Here is a 20,066-nt window from a genome sequence, read left to right as displayed (position 1 = left end):
AACTAAAATGAACATTATGTAATATTGTAGTACAACAAATCCTAATAAAGCTGAGAAAACTAAAATTTAAGCTGGTGCCTCACAAACTCTGTTTAATTTCATGTGTGATCCAAATAACTGGATAATTGTCAAGCCACTTGCCAATGTTGAACTTCCAGTAAAAAGAGTATGTTACATTTATAAAAATTCTGCACCTCAGTCATATTTTTTGTACTGCCCCTTTCATCCTTCATATTAACATAACTTCTCATCTTTAACATGCAGTTGAGGGCACCACGTATCTGCAATTTTGGAACAGGAAGACTGGTTTCAACCAAGAAAACAAACAAACTGCTGCAGAATATCACTGTGCACTCAATTTACAGATTCTAAATTCAATTATTAATTGAATTAATATGAATACTGAATTAATTGAATTGGCATTAATTGAATTAATGCCAATACTGAAACATCTAGAAAGATTTGAACTTACCAATGTCAACTATTTTCTTAGATATATAGTATGAGCAAGAATCAACACTGTATAACATTTATTCAAAAGAATTAATCATCATCAGCCATGACTCGTACCTTGATTTGATGAGAAAAGAGTTTCTTTCAGTAATTCTATCCCCTTTGAGTGTTTCTTCATCGGTCCAAAATTCATTCCTTATAGACCTCTTCTATTAAAAATATACATATACAAAAATTTAAAAAATAAAAATAAATAAAATAAAAATAAAAAATATACATATACACACACACTTTTTTTAGAATAGCAATATTCTATAAACACCCACAATATCTAAGTTTAGTTTTATTACAAAAATGTCTAACTGCTTAGATCAATTTTGGTAAAAGTAACTTAACTAGTGAGACTATATTTAAAAAAGGTCTTTTGATGTCTTTTCCAATATTATATTTAAACCATTAATAATTTATCATTTCAATCAAGAAAAACAGAAGATGCCAACCAAGAACAAAATTTATTTACTGTTACTTTGCCACTTTTTGTCTTCCAACTCCTCTTCTATTGCAACCAGGAAATAAAATACAAAAAAGAGCACAAGCACTTCAGAGGCTAATAAAAAAATAATTAAGATATGTAAATAGAAGTAGATATTTGGGTATAAGGCAAAAGCAAAATCAAGGGGATTTTTGTTTGTTTGCTTTTGCTTTCTCTGGGAGTTTGTCTTTAAACTAACTTATCTTTTGGAAAATTCTGAAAAATGGAAAATTCCGAAAATCCAGCCATCTGTATTCCTGAAATTGAACATGTTTTTATGAAGTATAAAGAAACACATTCACCATGATTTTACTGAACAGAATTTTACTGACTAGAAATGTCTCCCTTCAATGTAACTCATTCTTAAAAAAAAAAAAAAAAAAAAAAGTAACTCATTCTTCAAACACTTTAAAGGAAAATGAAGAGGCAAATATACATATTGTTTTTTTTTTAAATTTTTTTTTTTATTTATTTATGATAGTCACAGAGAGATAGAGAGAGAGGCAGAGACACAGGCAGAGTGAGAAGCAGGCTCCATGCACCGGGAGCCCGACGTGGGATTCGATCCAGGGTCTCCAGGATCGCGCCCTGGGCCAAAGGCAGGCGCCAAACCGCTGCGCCACCCAGGGATCCCTGAAGAGGCAAATATAAACAGAGGTGCAAACACTTGGATATGGAAAAAATGAAAATGTATGGAACTAACCTTGGAATTTTCTAGTCTCTGGAAGAGAAAGGTCTCTCCATAAGGAAAAATGGAAGATGAATTTTCCTCATTTGAATCTTTTGGAGAAATGATAGAATGAGAATGAAAAGATGTGAATTATGTGGAATATTATTTTTAAAGGTAATTGTTTAATTTTTTTATAGCCATATCACAACTTATATAATCTTTCTTCTCTGAGAGTCCAAAATTATGCTTTTAATTTTCACCCCCAAATCAACTCTTCCCATGGTCTTCTTGATGTAGCACTCACTGTGTATACCTCTCATTTCACAACCAAAACATATTACTCACTATTTCTTAAAGTGTGATGTGTCATATATGTCCTTGTTAACCTCTAAAACCCATGTTAATATAACTATGCACATTTTCCACATATGATCCAAACAGTAATGATGCCATTTATAATGTTAATTCCTAAATAAGACAACAGTATTAGTGGCAAAAAATGAGTATTGGTCTACTGTCTGCCAATTATTAAAAGTTCACCAACATAACAGCGAGGTATTATATTCAAAATACCAGAATCCACTTAATATAATCTAACATCACAGCCAATAACACACCCGTAAAAGTTATTTCAAGAGAATTTCTACTGTCTATGAATTATACAGATTTATAAGAAAGAATTTTCAACACTTGCAGTTTGTTACAACAAGAAAATTTTAAAGGGTCAGTAACCCAAGTGTTTGCCATCTTATTGTTAAGAAGAATGTTCCTGAACTTATAGAAACAGAATTTTCAAAAAGAAAAGCCTCTGTCAATGACCAATTTACCTAAGTAATGTCAGCCCTTTCCAGTTACCATGGTAAAATCACTTTCCATAAATCTATGTCCTGTAGCTCAGACTGTCAGAAACCACTTAATTTAGCTAAATGCCTTCAACTGTGGCTAATGATAAATGAAGCCTTGTGCAAAAAAAATCTTTTTACAGTAGTATATGCAGATGTTTAGGAGTCTAAGTATATATTACTATCTTTTATTCACTCATCTTTAAAAGTATCTAAGGTATTATGAACCCTAGTAGAGAGTTATTCTCATTATTCTCTATTCCACAAGTGGGCTTTTTTTTTTAATCACAATTTTCACATATTTAGGATTGTCAAATGAGTGCTAATTTACAAAGACTTTAAATGCAAAGACTCACTTTCCTGTGTCACAGACTTTCCAGTTGAGGTAGCAACATTTCTTCTCTCACGGTAATAGCTTAAAGCAAAGGTGGAAAACAGATAAATTAAAATAGATAAGCAAAAATACTTAAGTTACTATTTCGAGTAAAGGATGAATTATAGAGACAAACATTCTTCTAAGTAGAAAAAAAACTACTATTCAAAAATAAACAGATTTTGACTGATTTTAATTAAATAGAATGGCTGAATTCCATAACTTTTTTTCTAAATAGCCTTGAAAAGACTTCACTAGGTATTACAAGTATTTGCCTCACACATTTATAATTCACAAAAAGTAAACGAATGAAGTTGCCCAATGCTAGTATGTACATTGGAATTCCAAAACTTCTAGCCATACCCCTTGTGAGAAACTAATTTTCTAACTAGATTTCAATATTTATGTAGTCTTTTCATCATTAGCTTTACAATACTGAGTCAAAAATATGTTGACTCCATGGGCACAGTATGAAAGTACACAAGACCTTTTCTCAAAAAAATTGCTGCCTTGGGAGAGAAAGATTTTAGGTAATTAATTAGAATATAACATTATAGCAATGACAGAGAAAAACACTGTGGAAACAGCTATAAGGAATACCCACTACTATACGAAAGAGTTCTATTTTTCCATCTAAACGTAAGGATCAAGACAGGGTCCTTAATGTCTCTTAAATATGTATCTGCCCAAATAACTACAAGCAAGGATATAAAGAAGAGAAACCAATGAAATAAAACATAGACAAAAATTTAAAGTCATTTTAACTAAAGCTGGTTTTTCAGAAAGATTGATAAAACTAATAAAACTCAGGGAAGGAAAATAAAAGCAAGACAGAAGAGAACTACCAATACCAGGAATGAAAAACAGGACATCACTACAAATCCTACAAGCATTAAAGAGATAATTACAGATTATTAAGAAAAAACTTTACGTCAATAAATTCAACAATTTAGATGAAACTGAAAAATCCTCTGAGATATAAATTATCAAATATATAAAGAATAAATACAAAAATCTTAATATCCCTCTGTCAGAAAAACTGAATTTAGTAATTAGTCACCTACCTACAAAAAACTCTAGGCCGAGATACTTCACTGGTTAATTCCATCAAACATTTCAGAACAAAATAATACCAATTCTATGTAAACTTTTTCAGAAAATAGGGAAGGAGGAACTATTTCCCAATTCATTCCATAAGGTCAGTACTAAAGACACAAAGCCAGTCAAAAACAAAACTACAGACAACAGAGAAATATCCCTCACGAACTCAGATGCAAAACTCGTTAACAAAATATTAGCAATTAAATCTAACAATCTATAAAAAAGAATAATATTTTATAATCAGATGAGCTTTAGCCCAAAGAGCAAAGTTGGTTTAACATGAAAAAATTCAATGTAATACACCAAATTAAGAAAATGAAAGAGGAAAGAAATCACATTTTCAATGACAACAGACTCAGAAAAACCAATGAACAAAATTCAACATCCATTTATAATAGACTCTCAGTAAGCTAGGAATGGAAGAAAACTTCCTCAACCTAATAAAGGGCATTTATGAAAAACCTACAACATAATTCATATTAAAGGCTGAATGGTTTTTCTTAAGATTAAGAAAGACAAGGAGGTCTACTCTTACTACTCACATTCACATTATTTCAGAGAGTCTCGGCCACTGCAATGTAAGTGAATGAAGGAAAAGGCATGTACATTGGAAATGAAGATCTTTTATAAGCAGAAGGTATCTATTAAGTAGAAAATCCTAAAGAAGTTACCAAAAAGACTCCCAAATTAATAAGTATAGCAAGGTCCCACAATAAGGGGAAAGTGTTAATAAATTCAATAGTATTTCTAAATACTCACGATGAGCAACTGGGAAAATAGTTTGAAATACAACTTTTATAATAATATCCATAACACGAAATACTAAGGAGTAAATTTATCAAAACATAATCAGCACACTGAAAACCATGTAACATTGAAAAATTAAAAGCCAAAATAAATAGATAGATCGTACTAATGGATTGGAAGACCCAATTATCGATAACATGTCAAGTCTCCACATATTGATATACACAGTCAACATAACCTTGAACAAAATTCAAGCGAGCTTTTATGTAGAAATTGACAAGGTAACTCTAAAATTTATATCCACATATAAATAACCTGGAATGGTAAAAATAAATATTCAGAAGAATAAATTGGAAGATTTATACAATAAATTCAATATTTAATCTAAACCTACTGCAGTCAAATCAGTGTGTTACTGATGAAAGGAAAATCACATAAATTAATGTTACAGAATAAAAGTACCACGTAACTCCCACATGTCTACGGTCTACTGGTTTTTGAGCAAAATGTGAAGGCAATTCACTGGAGAAAGAATAGTCTTTTCAAGACTGGAATTGGTTATCTCAATGCAAAAATGAAGCGAATACCAACCATTACTTCATACCATATACAAAGTTAACTTGAACTGGAGTTTAGACCTACATGTCAATGCTAAAGTTCTAAAACTGGAAATACACACAAGAAAATCTTTGCAACCTTTGAATACATAAATGTGTCTTAAATACAAAAACCAAAACCAAAAAAGAAAATTATATTTTTAATATATAAAATATTGAATAACATTAATGAGAAGTTAACATTTTACATACACTGAAAACATATTTGAAAAGGAATTAGAATTTAAGTATATACTTTATATATAATTTTTTTTTTAATTTTTTATTTATTTATTTATTTATTTATGATAGTCACAGAGAGAGAGAGAGAGAGGCAGAGACACAGGCAGAGGGAGAAGCAGGCTCCATGCACCGGGAGCCCGACATGGGATTCGATCCCGGGTCTCCAGGATCGTGCCCTGGGCCAAAGGCAGGCGCCAAACCGCTGCGCCACCCAGGGATCCCCTATATTTTTTAAGTATAAAATATAAAATACCATTATTGGTGTTTTAAAGCATATTTTGCTGGTTTTACTATACAAATACACTTTACATTTTTTAAATATAAAAAATACGCTTTATATTTTTAAGTATAAAAATATACTTTACATTTTTTAAGTACAAACATATACTTATATACTTTACATTTTTTAGGTATAAAAAATTAACTTTTGAAGTATAAAATATAAAACACCATTAGTGGTGGGGTTTTTTTTGTTTTATTTTTTTTTCATTAGTGCTATTTTAAAGCATTTTGCTGGTTTCACTATTAGCCATATAAAATGTGAAAAAAAAGTTTGTGATTTTAATTCTTATGCTAAATATCCACCTGCAAGCAATTACCAAATCTATCAACCAACTTCATTTGATCTACTGTTAATGAAAGGTTAGCTCAATACAGAAAAATAAGTTGTTTTGAAAATCAGTAATCAATTTATATTCTCATTTATCTATGAATAAATCACCACAAGCTATTTTATATTCTAATACCTATTATGCCCAAAGCATTATGTTAGGAATTTATATATCTGCATCTCATCGTTCATCCTCATAAGATACCTGTGCAATAAGACTTGGTGTCCTAATCCCACCAATAAAGAAGGGAGACTCTCCTAGCCCAAGTCCTACAGCTAATAAGAGCCAAAGCTCACACTCTTTCCTCATTTCTGCCTATTTCTGCCTATTGATTTCCCACCACTTATCCTAAAAACTTTTAAATTTGAAATATAAAGCATGGTTGATTTACAAAAATTAAAAACCCATAAAGAAAAGCAGTAGCTATCATCACCTTCTCTTGTTAATTATGTTTTTGTGACCTCGGTCAAGTTACCTAACAGACTCCTCATTTATTGAAGGGGAATGAAAACCAGCACCTGCTTCTGAGGAATATCATGAGGATTCATGAAAAAATGCTTTTAAAACATTTAAAGTGTGCTCTTCACAATATAAACAAGAATAAACCAATTATAATACATATTAGAGTAAAAAACAGTTGGTCCTCCCAGTAAATCTTCTGTGCACATTTATTTCTTAAAGTCCTTAAAAATATAACTTTTCATTTGTGATAGAGAAAACATATCAACAACCTAGTAAGACTATACAGCAGTTATTGCATAGAATATGTGCATCAATGTGGACAAATCTCAAAAATAATATTAAGTAAAAAAATAATAATATTAAGTAAAACACCAAGTTGCAAAAAAAAAATAACTGATTAGAGTTAATATTAAGCATACATACAGAAGTTATTTTTCCACATGTTTTTTTTTCCACATATGTTTTAATTACTAAAACTACCAAGAAAAGCACTGCTATGAAGGTTAATTAAAGATCTCCCTTTATGATCTATACTTACCTGTTACTTAGACAAGGCAGCCACACCAAAAAATAACTACACACTATAGATGGACCATCATTTCACAGAATGTTTTTTTTAAAAATGCAATTCTTGCAATTCATAACAGACTAACTACAACGGACTAACTAGAGGTCATTACAGAAATGAATTCAAAAGAAAACCACAATCATTAGGCAGCAGTTTAAAATTGCCTTGAGGGCAGCCCTGGTGGCTCAGCAGTTTAGCGCCGTCTTCAGTCCATGGCATGATCCTGGAGTCCCAGGATCGAGTCCCACATCAGGTTCCCTGCATGGAGCCTGCTTCTCCCTCTGCCTGTGTTTCTGCCTCTCTGTGTGTGTGTGTCTCTCTTGTGAATAAATAAATCTTAAAATAAATAAATAGATAAATAAATAAATAAATAAATAAATAAATAAAACTGCCTCGAGGTTACATAATATCTAAAACACACAAATCTGCTTTCAGAAAACTTTAGAGTATATTAACTACAGCACAGATCAAGAATATGAAATTTACAAGGCAGAGATAATTAAGTCTCAATCCAAGAAGTTCCAAAAAAGTCCTTAGGATTAGAATAATTACAAAAGGATTAGAACACAAAAGTCTAGATCATTATTCTCACTTTTTTTAATTAACTAGCAAAAGTTGTAGCTCAAAATTTATTTTTTCATGAGCAGAAGTCATGAACAGACATTTTTCCAAAGAAGACATCCAGACAGCCAATAGACACAGGAAAAGATGCTCAACATCACTCATAATCAGGCAGAGAATATAAATCAAAACCACAATGAGAGATCACCTCTCACCAGTTAGAATGGCTAAAACTGACAACACAAGAAGAGTAAGTATTGGCAAGGATGTGGAGAAAGGGGAACCCCCTCTTGCACTGTTGGTGGGAATGCGAACTGGTGCAGCCCCACTGGAAAACAGTATGGAAGCTGTTCATTAAGTACAAAATAGACCTATCCTATGACCCAGCAACTCTATGTATTTAGCCCAAAGATACTAAAATACTGATTCAAAGGGACACATGCACCCAATATTTATAGCAGCATTATCAACAGCAGCCAAAATATGGAAACAGCCCATGCCCAACAACTGATGAATGGATAAAAAAGATGTGATGTATATAGAAAGATACACACACACACACACACACACACCGCCCACAGGATATTACTCAGCCACAAAAAAAAAAAAAAAAAAGAGAATGAAATCTGACCATTTACAAGGACATGGATAGAGCTAGAGAGTGTAATACTAAACACAATAAGTCAGAAAAAGACAAATACAATATGATTTCACTCATATGTGGAATTTAAGAAACCAAATGAGCAAAGGGGTGGGAGAGAGGGAGTTAATCCAAGAAGCCACTCTTTAACTATAGAGAACAAATTGATGGTTACCAGAGGGGATAGATGATGGGGATTCAGGAAGGGCACCTGCTGTGATAAGCAGCAGGTGTTGTACTGAAGTGCTGAATCACATATTCTACACCTGAAACTAATACTACACCATATATTAACTGGAATCTAAGCAAAAACTAAAAACATGTATATATTAAAAAAAAATAATAAAGTGGTGTTTTTAATTATGAAAAATAAAAAAGTATAAACCTAATGTCTTTTTACTTATAAAAAGTATGGAGCAGACATATATCATCAACCTCTAAGAATAAATCAAACTATTACTTATGTAAATTGATTTATTTAGATGACATCAAAATTTTGCGAATACTGAAATAATCAGCCTATTTTTTCATAGAATTTATAGGAGCGCATTTTAAAAGAATTTGAATTACTAATACACATTTTTTTCATTGTAACATGAAATGTGCAATTTTTCTTGAGCATAAGAAAGATCAGATGAGTTTCTGTATTTTTCTTATTGGATGCACCCAACAACTGCTTAGTACTTTACTGTACACTTTCTGCTCATATAGATTTCAACATTAAAGTCTAAAATAGTGTAAACCATCTCTAATGTCTGCATCATGTCTATCTAGAGAAAAATATCTAAGATTGCTATTTTTAATAAAAAGTTCAAAGAAGCCTGGAGACTTCAGGTTTAGATTTCAAACATTTAAGGGGCCATCAATTAATACGGTATGACAGTCCTAAACTATAACAGATGTTCTCTGACCACAACGCAGTGATGCCCATCATCCTCCTCCCTCCATCTCTGCTCATTTTCCTTCCCTCAAAATATTCAGAGGCACGATACCTAAAAGAGAGGGGCTTTAAGACTGGTCCCAAGGATAAAATAGTTGCGTGAAAAGATGAAAACCTTGAAACTGGCAGGAAGGGTAAGGTGGCTGAAAGATACTTCCTCTTTCCTGCCTTGAGCACTGATGAGAATCCTCCAGGGTCACAGGTCAAACCCAGGGAAAGGGCAAGATGCTGGAACTCAGTTTCTGCAAGACGTCCAGGTGAAGCTGATAAGGGAAGAGCTGACTCTTTAAGCCAAAAAAGAGACCCTGAGATTCATTGTCCAATAGCCCCATCCAGCCCAGTCTTTCCAGGAAAAGGAGCAGGCAAGGAATTCAGGAAAAACTCAAAGCAAGGGCAAAGATAATCCATTTGACCATGAGTCAGTTGTGTCAGATAAATAAAGAGTGGAGAGGCAGAGGGGAGGATTTCAACAAAGGGCCTCACACCAGGAAAACATATATACCTTTAACAGATACATAAAATGCTTAACTAGTAAAAAAAAAAAAAAAAAAAAAAAAAGTTAAAAGCACTGGCCACGAAGAAATTTTATTTGGTACATCGAGAAATGTACTAAAATATCATCTAGATGTTGTCTGATTACAGAGAATCTCAGGTTATATAATCCACAGTTCTATTTTTAAAGTCCCATTATAACATTTTAAAATCTTGCAAAATTACTATCTGCAATTCAGGCCGGGTCCACAAGGAAAAACACTGTGAAGTCTGAAAATAATTGAGTTTACACTCTCACTTTATGATGTGAACACCATAGATACATAGGTACCATTTACTGCCATAATCAAAGCAGCAGGGTTACCAGGGGCAATCTGGCAGGACTATGAAGCAGCCAGTACTCAGTTACTTAAGAATAGTTTTAACGTTATTTCAATTCTCATTTTTCAAAGACTCCTAACTCACAAACAATGTGAATAACAAGACTTTCATAGGAAATAAAGCTTGCTTACAACTGAATAAACATCAAAAGATTTTCAAAACTGTATGAAAAATAGCACATCTTGTTTAAAACTTAAGCCAAAGGTTTCCTATCTGAAGTTATCCTTATGACTCCCAAAAGGATTCCGTTCTGGCCAAGATAGACTTTTGATGTGTGTACTCAGAGCAATCGGTTCCCAGTTGCTTTCTTTTGTTTAAAACTAGCAAAACATTTTAAAACTAAAGTGTCATACGGAATTGGTCATCTTCTACATTTGTAACTAATACTTCAATTCTCATATATCTAATCAACATTTTTTAAGTATAGTTTCTAAATGAGTGATTAAAAAAGTAAGTGGGTTCTAGAGTCTAATGTACCGGAATGAAAGCTCAGTTTACTACACACGTAATGCTAGAAAAATTACCTTATAAGAAAATGGATGAATGGTATCTATATCACAGGGCCACTGTGAGATTAAGATAACCCATGGTAAATTATAAACCAAACTAAGACCTAGCGTGTTTAATTAATGAAACTGTTACCACTACTGACTTCCAAGGAAGTCTACACATTGCTGTTGGCACTAAGGATGCCAAGAAAAAGAGAAGGTAGGACCTCTTCCCCCAAAGAGTTTATGTTCTAATGAGAGGTTCTTAAATCAACAATCCCATAAATTGCCATATTTTCTTTGGCAAATACTAAACTTCCACATTTTCTCCTGCAAACACAACCAGGATCTTGCACTATAACTACCACAGACGATGCCCAAAGGCAAAGTACCAGCAGTAGGGGCAGAGTCGATGCAAGCAGGGAAGGAGGATCTTGCAGAATTGCCAGGCTGGAGCCTGTGCAGGAAATCTGTAATCGCATTTGGTACCACAGCAGTTAACAGTTGAACCACCTCATGACTCCCAGTAGAGAGGCAAGTGTTAGCTTTCAGTGAAAAAAACATCCCACCACAACCCTGGAGAAAACCACAACTATTTTAGGTGTAACTTTGAGAAAGGGATGAAAGCTCTCTCTGCTGTTAAGTCAGCTCTCAGACTCAGCAGTTACTTCAAAGTACTAACAGTCCAACACGCTGGTGGGCCCCTCTTTAGAATTCCGGTTCGAGTGAACCGCACTGTACTATGACCATGTTTTTACATCTGTCTCCTACACTATTCCTCAGGCGCCTTTATCCCTCCCTACCTCCTCTGCACTTAGCACAGTGACTGGTACCAAGCAGGTGCTCCCTAGATGTACCTTGAATTATTAATCCATGCCAACATGTAGTGTCAGGCAGTGGAGATACGAACATTAGAATGGTGGCCCCTGCCAAAGAACAAGAGATCCAGGGGGGAGACAGAATCAGCAATTCCATTATGAGAACTGCACTTGTGGAAGAATGTAATACCAGGTGTGAAAGGAAGGCCTGGGAAGGAACGGCCAGGTAAAAATAAAGGAAGGGAACTTCTCCCAATCACACGGGAGAACACTAAGGAGTCTCAGGCAGTTATAAGTTGGAAACAGATTCTGAGAAATAGTATACAAAAGAAATGGCATTTTCTACTTTTAAAAGGAAAAAAAAAAAAAGGTTGGTTGAGTAGGTAAATTATTACAAGCCGAACTTACAAACATTAAAAATATGTATTAAAAGTAACTAAATCCGCCCCCCCGCCAAATCTAATACTTATGGCTCATCATAAAATTTCTTACCTCCTGGGGCCCCTGTGTGGCTCAGTGATTGAGCGACTGCCTTCAGCTCAGGGCGTGATCCCAGGGTCCTGGGATGGAATCCTGCATCCAGCTGTCTGTGTCTCTCATGAATAAATAAATAAAATCTTTAAAAAAAAAAATTCTTACCTCCCTGAAATTCCTTTTGTTGATGCGGGAATCTCTGGTACAGGCCGATGTCTTAGTAGAAAAGATCGAGATGGTCTTGAAACCAACTTGCTACGGCTTCTCATTGGTGCCAGGATTGGAGATGACGGGACATACAAATCATTTACAACCATTTCTCCTTGAAATTGAAAGAATGGGGATGGTGGTGATCTTTCTATTAGACCATTAGTTTCACTTCCAGAATTTGCCTCCGAGTCTGAACAGCCAAGGGAGGAAAGGCATTCAGGATCTGCATCAGGATGCTTGCTCGCATTTTCTGAGAGCAAATCAAATCTTATGGTTTGTTGTTCTTCACTTGTGCAATCTGTAGTTTTCTCTGTAATCAGAGATTCTATTTTAATATTTTCATTACCAAATAAAGTATGTTGAAAAGAACTCAAATTCAGGTGTGGTTCTTCTTCTGGAACGCGAAAGTTGTGTTTAAGAAGAGACAGCTTATCATCTGATTTAAGAGACTGGCTATTTTCTACACTAACGTCATTTCGATCAAGATTTTTGATAACAGTCTCCCAGTGCGTCGGGCTAGGTGCCTGGACACCACCTGTATCTGAAAGTTCTATGGAGGTATTTTGGCCAGAAGATGGAGCGTGGTGATCCTCTGAAGTCTCATCGTCCTTCTTTGTTTTATGGATATTTGCATATATTGGGATATCTTGCATTTTTGACAAGATTATCTGTAACTGCTTCAGTATCCTCCTCCGGTGTCCTGTAGGTGATATTCCAATTTTGTGTAGCACACCATCATTGATTGCTGCACAGTCTTTCACAGTATTAAAACCAAACTTGCGGAAGTGTAGGAGGTACTGCTCCAAATTAATGCTCATTAGGAAATCTCTGATATCAACATTTACTTCACTGACTGAGGACATAATGGTGGCTTCATTACTAAGCTGATATATCAAAAGCAGTACAATGAGGTACACGCATAGGAGAGTGCACTTCTGTATTGGTTTTTTCTCTATCACTTGCAACAGAAAAATGTCTCAAAATGCTATTTTCTTCACAGTGAATACTTTATGTGCTTAAGCCTGCAAAAAAAAAAAAGTATTAATTTATTAGGACATTTCAGTTAGTAAAACCTAGTTTTACCTTAGAAACTTTCTCTGAAGAAACACAACAGAAATGAGGATACTTACTTCCACTCGGAATTTAGAATCTTTAGCATTACTGTGCATGCCCTAATATAAGTCAATTCCTGGGTAGAGTGTGAAGATACAGGAAGGAAATGTCATGTCAAACCAATAATGATTTTCAAAAAGGTAAAAAAATGACTTTCCCAAAATATAAAACAAACATGTCAAATAATTTATTCAAGCCATTAATTAAAGAGAGGACCAGTAAGATGGTAAATCTAGTTTCCAGGAGCATTTATGGAACAGGTTTAGACAGCCCATCAGAAAAAACTTTTTTTTAAGTGTTAAACTAAGATTGGTAGGTTAGATTACAAAGACTAGTTAATGTCCTACAGGACAATAAAACCATAACTTTTGCAGTTATTGCTCTACCAGACAAAAATCTATAAGCTAACAGATAATTTCCCTGTTCAGGGCTCTAACTAAACAGTAAATAGAAAGTAGAGGGGATCCCTGGGTGGCGCAGCGGTTTGGCGCCTGCCTTTGGCCCAGGGCGCGATCCTGGAGACCCGGGAGCGAATCCCACGTCGGGCTCCCGGTGCATGGAGCCTGCTTCTCCCTCTGCCTGTGTCTCTGCCTCTCTCTATCTCTCTGTGACTATCATAAATAAATAAAAATTAAAAAAAAAAAAAAAAAGAAAGTAGAGCACAAAATGAGAATTAAATACCCCTAGGGTGGGCTTGTTAAATAACACCCCTGCACTAAGCAATGAAAGAACATGCTGTACGTTCTTTTGATTTCCAAATTTTAGATAATTTCTCTTAACAGTAACTAGATATGAACTTTCCCCTTTAATATTTTCTTCAAAGACTCTTAAAAAGCACAATTAAGCATACTTCTCAGGTAAATTATTTTCATTTCAAAAATGCAGTAGCATTTAGGGCACCTGGGGTAGCTCAGTTGGTCAAGTGTCTGCCTTCAAGGTCAGGTCATGATCCCAGAGTCCTGGGTCTGAGCCCTGCATTGGGCTCCCTGCTCAGCAGGGAGTCTGGTTCTCCCTCTCCTTCTACCAGTCTCCTACCATGCTGGAGAGGTACATACACTCTTTCTCTAAGAAAATCTTTTTTAAAAAATGCAGTAACATTTTACGTACAATATTGATATACAAGATAAGACTAGCTGAATAGTTAATTCTTAAATACAATAGATAACATGAAATAAATCAACATGAAAGGAAAAGGAAAAAGTTTAAAGGTCACATTTTCCTTTATATGCAGCAGACTCACATAGGTTCATTTTTCTCCCAACCAACATTATTAAATGTTTTAAAAAGTCAATTCATCTAGGTGCTGTTTATATGACTGTGTGCAGTTTGTGAAAATGTATGCTATGTGCACATTTCTGGGTATCATACTTCAATAAAAAGGAACAAGTATAGAATATGCATAACATACGCTGAAATAATAAAAGGGCACATGCCCCACCCAGGTAAATTGATCTGAACAAGTGTTGAAGCAATGTCTCTGGAAATCACATATTGAAATAGCTCTCCAAAAAGCACAACTCAGACACTGCATGTCTTATCTGCCAGGAACCTAAAAGCTACTGTTTTGACTTTTTAAAAATCTAAGCAAACACTGACACATAGGTACGTGAACTAAGAGAAAGCGCACACTGTACTCAGGCAGCACTGCAGAAGTAGAGAAATAAAAACATAAATAAGAGAACAAGGCAGGAAATGACCCTGACAATAAGGTATCCCTGTTACACTCAAAATGACAAAATGTCAGTACAAAAAAAAAGGTAAAACGCTAAACCTCAACACTACATACGAAACTAATTGTCAGCTATACTGCTCTTGCTCTACACAACTATTTTATAAATATATTATCTAATTTGTTTTTGCACATCACAAATGGGAATAATGATTGCCAAACTGGCTAACACCTTGATCTTGGATTCCCCTGTCTCCTGAAAATAAGTTTGTTTTTTAAGCCAAACAGTGTGCTACCATATTGTTGCAGCAGCCCAAGCTGACTAATACACTCCTCTGTCCTCACCGACCTTGCCATGGTTCAGATGCTCATTAGATTGCTTGCCTGGGTTCTAACAGTCTCCAAATAAATCCCTGAGCCCGGTCTCCATGTATCAGTGAGCTACTGAAAATCCAAATGTAGCACATCCCTCCACATCCTCAACAGGATAAAGTCTAAGCTCGTTGCCGTGTCCTACCACAGTCCGGTCTCAGTCTAATAATAACAACAATAGCAGCTACTGTTGATGTAAACAGCAATTATGTGCCAGATACCATGCCTCCTATTATTTACTGCAAGGTAGGTGTTCCTATGTACTAGCTCCAGACTCAATTTCAACCATGCCAAACATTCTACTAACACCATCACTCACTTGAGCTCATTATTGTTAATTATCATTCTTGAGGCAACAAACTGTTTAATAGCCCCATACCTCTGGCATATGCTCCATCTGCCTGCAAATCTGAACATTTTGGAAAATCCTATGCATGACTTAAAATTCTGAATAAGCAGGCAGGTATTACCTCCTCTGTGAAGGTTCAACCTATTAAAATACAGTGGATCCCTCCATTCTTCTTATACATGTATAATTAGGATCCCAGAACTCTGCAAAGTGCTCGGGAAATGTTTAAGAGACAGAAGAGGACAGTAGTGATAGAAATGGTTGAGAGGCACATGTGTTAGTTTTGTGGTGTGTGTGCCTGTGTGTTATATACACAACACCCCTTCCTTCCCTTGGAGTATACACATATACTTCCTGGGTGGTTGAATCAAGGATGGATACACCAAATACCCAAAACCACCTCTCTGCTCTCATTGAACATGATGAACATGAATTTGATTCCTTTTCAAGGTTTGGAAGAGGCTCCCTCCCACAGGCCCCACCATCCTCTCTGCACTTTGTCACCTCCACTCCCCAGTCACCAGACTTCTGAACTATGTGACCACTCAAGGGTGTTCACAGATCCTGTCCTTTTCTGCAGATGTTTCTAGCCCATATACACATCAGATGCAAAGAGATGGACATGCCTATTCCATCAAAGGCTACTATGTGTACACTCCGTAAAATATCAAAGCCCTCTATAGTCTGACCTCCATCTGGGCACACTGGCATGCATGCTGTGCTCTGGGTCAGTGGCTCTCCAAGATACTGGTCTGTGGATCTTCTGTACAGCAACAATGGCTGATGACAGGCCCAGAAATAGGTACTTGTAGCACACTCCAAAGATGACTGGGATGTGCAACAAAATTTTACAGTTTTAAACCCCTCACGTTCACCAAATATACTTCATACCATCTTACCTGAGCCTAAGCTCATCATTCTCCACCCCTGGGATGGAATGCCCCTCCTAACCTACTGCCCATCAGTCTGCTGTCAGACTCAAAACCCATCTCCTCCACTTCCCTAGCAGTGTAAACACAGGCATATGTCTGTGTGTCTGTTTCCTTACCCGTAAAGTGTAAACACTCAAAGGTACCTCAGTACTGATGAAGATTAAGTGTTAAGAGTGCTTAGTAGACATACACTTCCATCATTATAATTATTTATTTCCATCCCTATCATCATTATCTCTCCACAGCTGAAATCTTTCCCATTCTTTGAAGTCTAACTTAAATGCCATTTCCATTACAAAGTCTCTACTGAGCAAAAAACAAATTCTCTTCTCTGTATCCCGACAGCATTTACTTCATAGAGCATTTAATCATATTCCATTCATTCCACAGTAACCTACAGAAGTGGGGTAGTGTAGTACAAAACCAAGACTTTGGAGCTGGACACCCTGAATCAAATCCCAGTTCCTCTACTTACTAGTTTTGTGAGCCTGGACAAGTTTTTAACTTTTCTGGGCCTATTTCCTATGGCTATTGTGAAGCATTTAGAACACCAACTGCATGCAAGAAATGTTATGTGTTTGTCATTACAATTATTTTTTATTATCCTGTAATAAACTAGTAACTCTGCCAAGATGATGACCAGCCCATATAAGCTGCCCAATAAATGCCAGGCAAATTAGTTATTTATAAACATAGTGCATGATGTATATATAGTACATGTTTAGAGAATGTACAAATAGTTGGCATTACACATGTGGTTATACGCTTGCCCATCTTCTCCTGACCAATTTTCAAGAGGAAGTAAAAGTAAAAGGGAAGTAACATTTAGGACTACCTGTTCCATCCCCGGCTTGGATATCACTTAATAACAAATTATCTTATATTTTGAGCTCAACCTTGAAACTCCATCCTGAACCAACCACTGCTCACCACTGCTGCTCGCAGCCCTCGTCCAGGTCACTGTGTTGTTCATCTCACACCACTACACCAGCTTCCTGACTCGTATTCCTGATTCTGTCCTGCTCCCCTTACCCCCCCGCCCCGATATACACACAGAATGATCTCAATAGAGCTGCTAGCAGGATTTTATAACAAAAGTCACACCACATCACTCCTTGGGACTTTGCAACTTCATTTTTCCCTGGCTGTCCACTCCATCGTTCCACTGCCGCCAGTTGGCCTGTTTTATTCTCACCTTATGAGCTAACTGCTCACCCTTACATCTCCTGTAAATCTGCTTTCCCAACATAACACCCATGGCTCACGGCTCCATCACTTCAGTAGGTCTCTGCTCAAAAGTGGCTACTTCAGAGAGGACGTCTCTACTCCCCCTATGCAGGCCAGCAGCCTTGTGCCTCGCTGTTCCTGGCTTTGGTATGACCTGGTACCTGTGGTCTGTTCCAAGAGGGCAGAGATCTTGTGTATCGTTCACTGCTCTAGTCTTCATGTTTGAACACTCTCAGGTATATAGCAGGTACTCAGTAAATGTTTGCTGAATGACTTCTTCCCAGCTTCCAGATGATTTAAAGTAGAAAGTACAAAATACACATAGTTTTAAAGCTTGTCTATGCAGGTCACCAAATTTGCCAGAAGACAGGATTCACACATAGATTTCTCCAATCAATCTAACCATTAAAAGAAATCTTCAAATTGGGAGTTGGGGGGTTAGCAGGTGGTCAGCTGGCAGCATTCCAACCCACCTGTGGGGCTTCTAAAAACTCATGGGTTGTAATTAATAAATAAAATCTTTAAGTTAATAAAAAAAATAAAATAATATCATGAGTCGGGATAGCTTTCCCCCTCCTAATGCCTCAAGTAAGGTAAACCACCACAGAGTCACTCCAAACACCCATCCCTCCACCCACTACCGGTGGAACTTAGTCATATCTCCTAGCTGAGCTAGAGGAGAAACAACTGAAAACCATGGGTCACTTCATCAAATCGCTAAATCATTAAAGTATTCAGTGCTGACAACTTCTGGAATCCCATTGGCCTAATTCTCATATTTTATGGAAGGGAAAAAAGTAGCACCGTACAATTGAATTCAGTCATAACTAAGCCCATTTTTTTTAAAGCACACCTTTTTAAAATCAGAAACATAACCTCAGAATATTTAGAGTCTGTAAATGTGCCAAAACAGGTTTAACAGTCACAGGATCATAAAACCGAAAGGAACCTTAGAAAATATCTACCAAATAAAAAGAAATTAGGCTGCCACACGAATAATGAAAATTTCAAGGTTATCAATACAAATCTTACTGATTTGAAGAACAATGAGAGTTTACTGTATTCCAGAACAATGGTTCCCAATGGAGTGGAACTATCTCCCAGAGGAAACCCTGAAATGTGTGAAAAAAAAAAAAAAATGCTTTCACTGGTCATAATGATTGAATGGCACGAGTAGATAGGAAAATTGATTTATGACACCTTGCAATGATCTCCAAGGTAGAAACCTCACATACAATTTTCATTCCTCTAACTCCTGACTTCAAGCTGAGAATAAACTTACTGTGGAGAAATAGCTAATTCCTTAAAAAACTAGGGAGCTCCACAAGGATAACATACTGAATTAGTTTAGGCCACAGGTCTTAACAAAATTCCACTTTTGCTTCAGTACTCAATATAGTCACAAGAAATACCTATTATGGTATTTGCATATCAAGCAAACTCCCTGTTTAAGACCAAGATGTTAACTCCAATTATTCATGAAGATGATATATTCTGCTTTGACTCTTCCCCCACAACTATGTAGAAGAGGAAGTGGTTTAGAGAAAATATAGTTGTTGTCACATTACTCTATAGTACAGAATTGATTGCAAGGGTCAAAAGTCAAGAACTGTAACTTAGTTTTCTAGCCTGAGTGCTTAGCTGCCAAAATACTGTAAAACTGGTCGTTTAGCAGCCCTTTCTCCCACTGTCCATTCACATACCTAGCTTGTGGCAACACCACCTCCACTAAAGCCTTTACAGGAAGCCCAGTTTCCTCAACCTGGCCATCTCTCTTAACTGTGGTCACCCACAGGTCCTGACCTTCACTGCCATGTTCTCTACCTTGACTCCTCCTCCTCCCCACCCATGAAAACACAGCCAGCCTCTTTCATTTTCCCTCAGACTTATACTGCTAATAATAATTGACAATATTTGCAGATGCTTGCAAACCATCTGTGTAGAATCTCATCTAATCCTCAAAGCTGCCTTGGGAGGAAAGTGCCATGCCCAAAGCCACACAGAGGATAAAGAGTGGATAAATTCCAGAATTCCAAGCGTCCAACTCCACAACCAAGATGCCCCCTAATAGTTACGAAACTGATTCAACAAGAGAGTGGTACCAAGCATTTTGACTTGGTTTTTCCTCTCCTTTGACTCGCTAGCTATGCATAAGCACTTATAGTCACTGGGGAAGCCCTGTTTCAATAGACCATGTCTTGA

At 36.1% G+C, this 20,066-nt stretch overlaps 1 protein-coding gene across 5 annotated transcripts in view; it reads right to left on the bottom strand.

The window, feature by feature from the left end:
• Window positions 1–20,066, bottom strand: part of ARAP2 (ArfGAP with RhoGAP domain, ankyrin repeat and PH domain 2) — a 189,562-nt gene that overhangs the window by 161,966 nt on the left and 7,530 nt on the right. For 4 of the 5 annotated variants that reach the window (XM_041753307.1, XM_041753306.1, XM_041753310.1 and 1 more), the window contains exons 2-5: window positions 12,158–13,224; window positions 2,854–2,912; window positions 1,689–1,765; window positions 571–662 (exon numbers count right to left, since the gene is read on the bottom strand). In XM_041753307.1, coding sequence (XP_041609241.1) covers window positions 571–662; window positions 1,689–1,765; window positions 2,854–2,912; window positions 12,158–13,065 — 1,136 coding nt within the window. In that variant the 5' untranslated portion in view covers window positions 13,066–13,224. The remainder of the gene's footprint in view (window positions 1–570; window positions 663–1,688; window positions 1,766–2,853; window positions 2,913–12,157; window positions 13,225–20,066) is intronic. The other variant, XM_041753309.1, reaches the window with a different exon arrangement.

This window comes from Vulpes lagopus, chromosome 4 (assembly GCF_018345385.1).
Source record: "Vulpes lagopus strain Blue_001 chromosome 4, ASM1834538v1, whole genome shotgun sequence".
Taxonomy (NCBI): Eukaryota; Metazoa; Chordata; class Mammalia; order Carnivora; family Canidae; genus Vulpes; species Vulpes lagopus.
The sequence above is the reverse complement of the archived record's forward strand: the minus strand, read 5'-3'. Positions and strand labels throughout refer to the sequence as shown.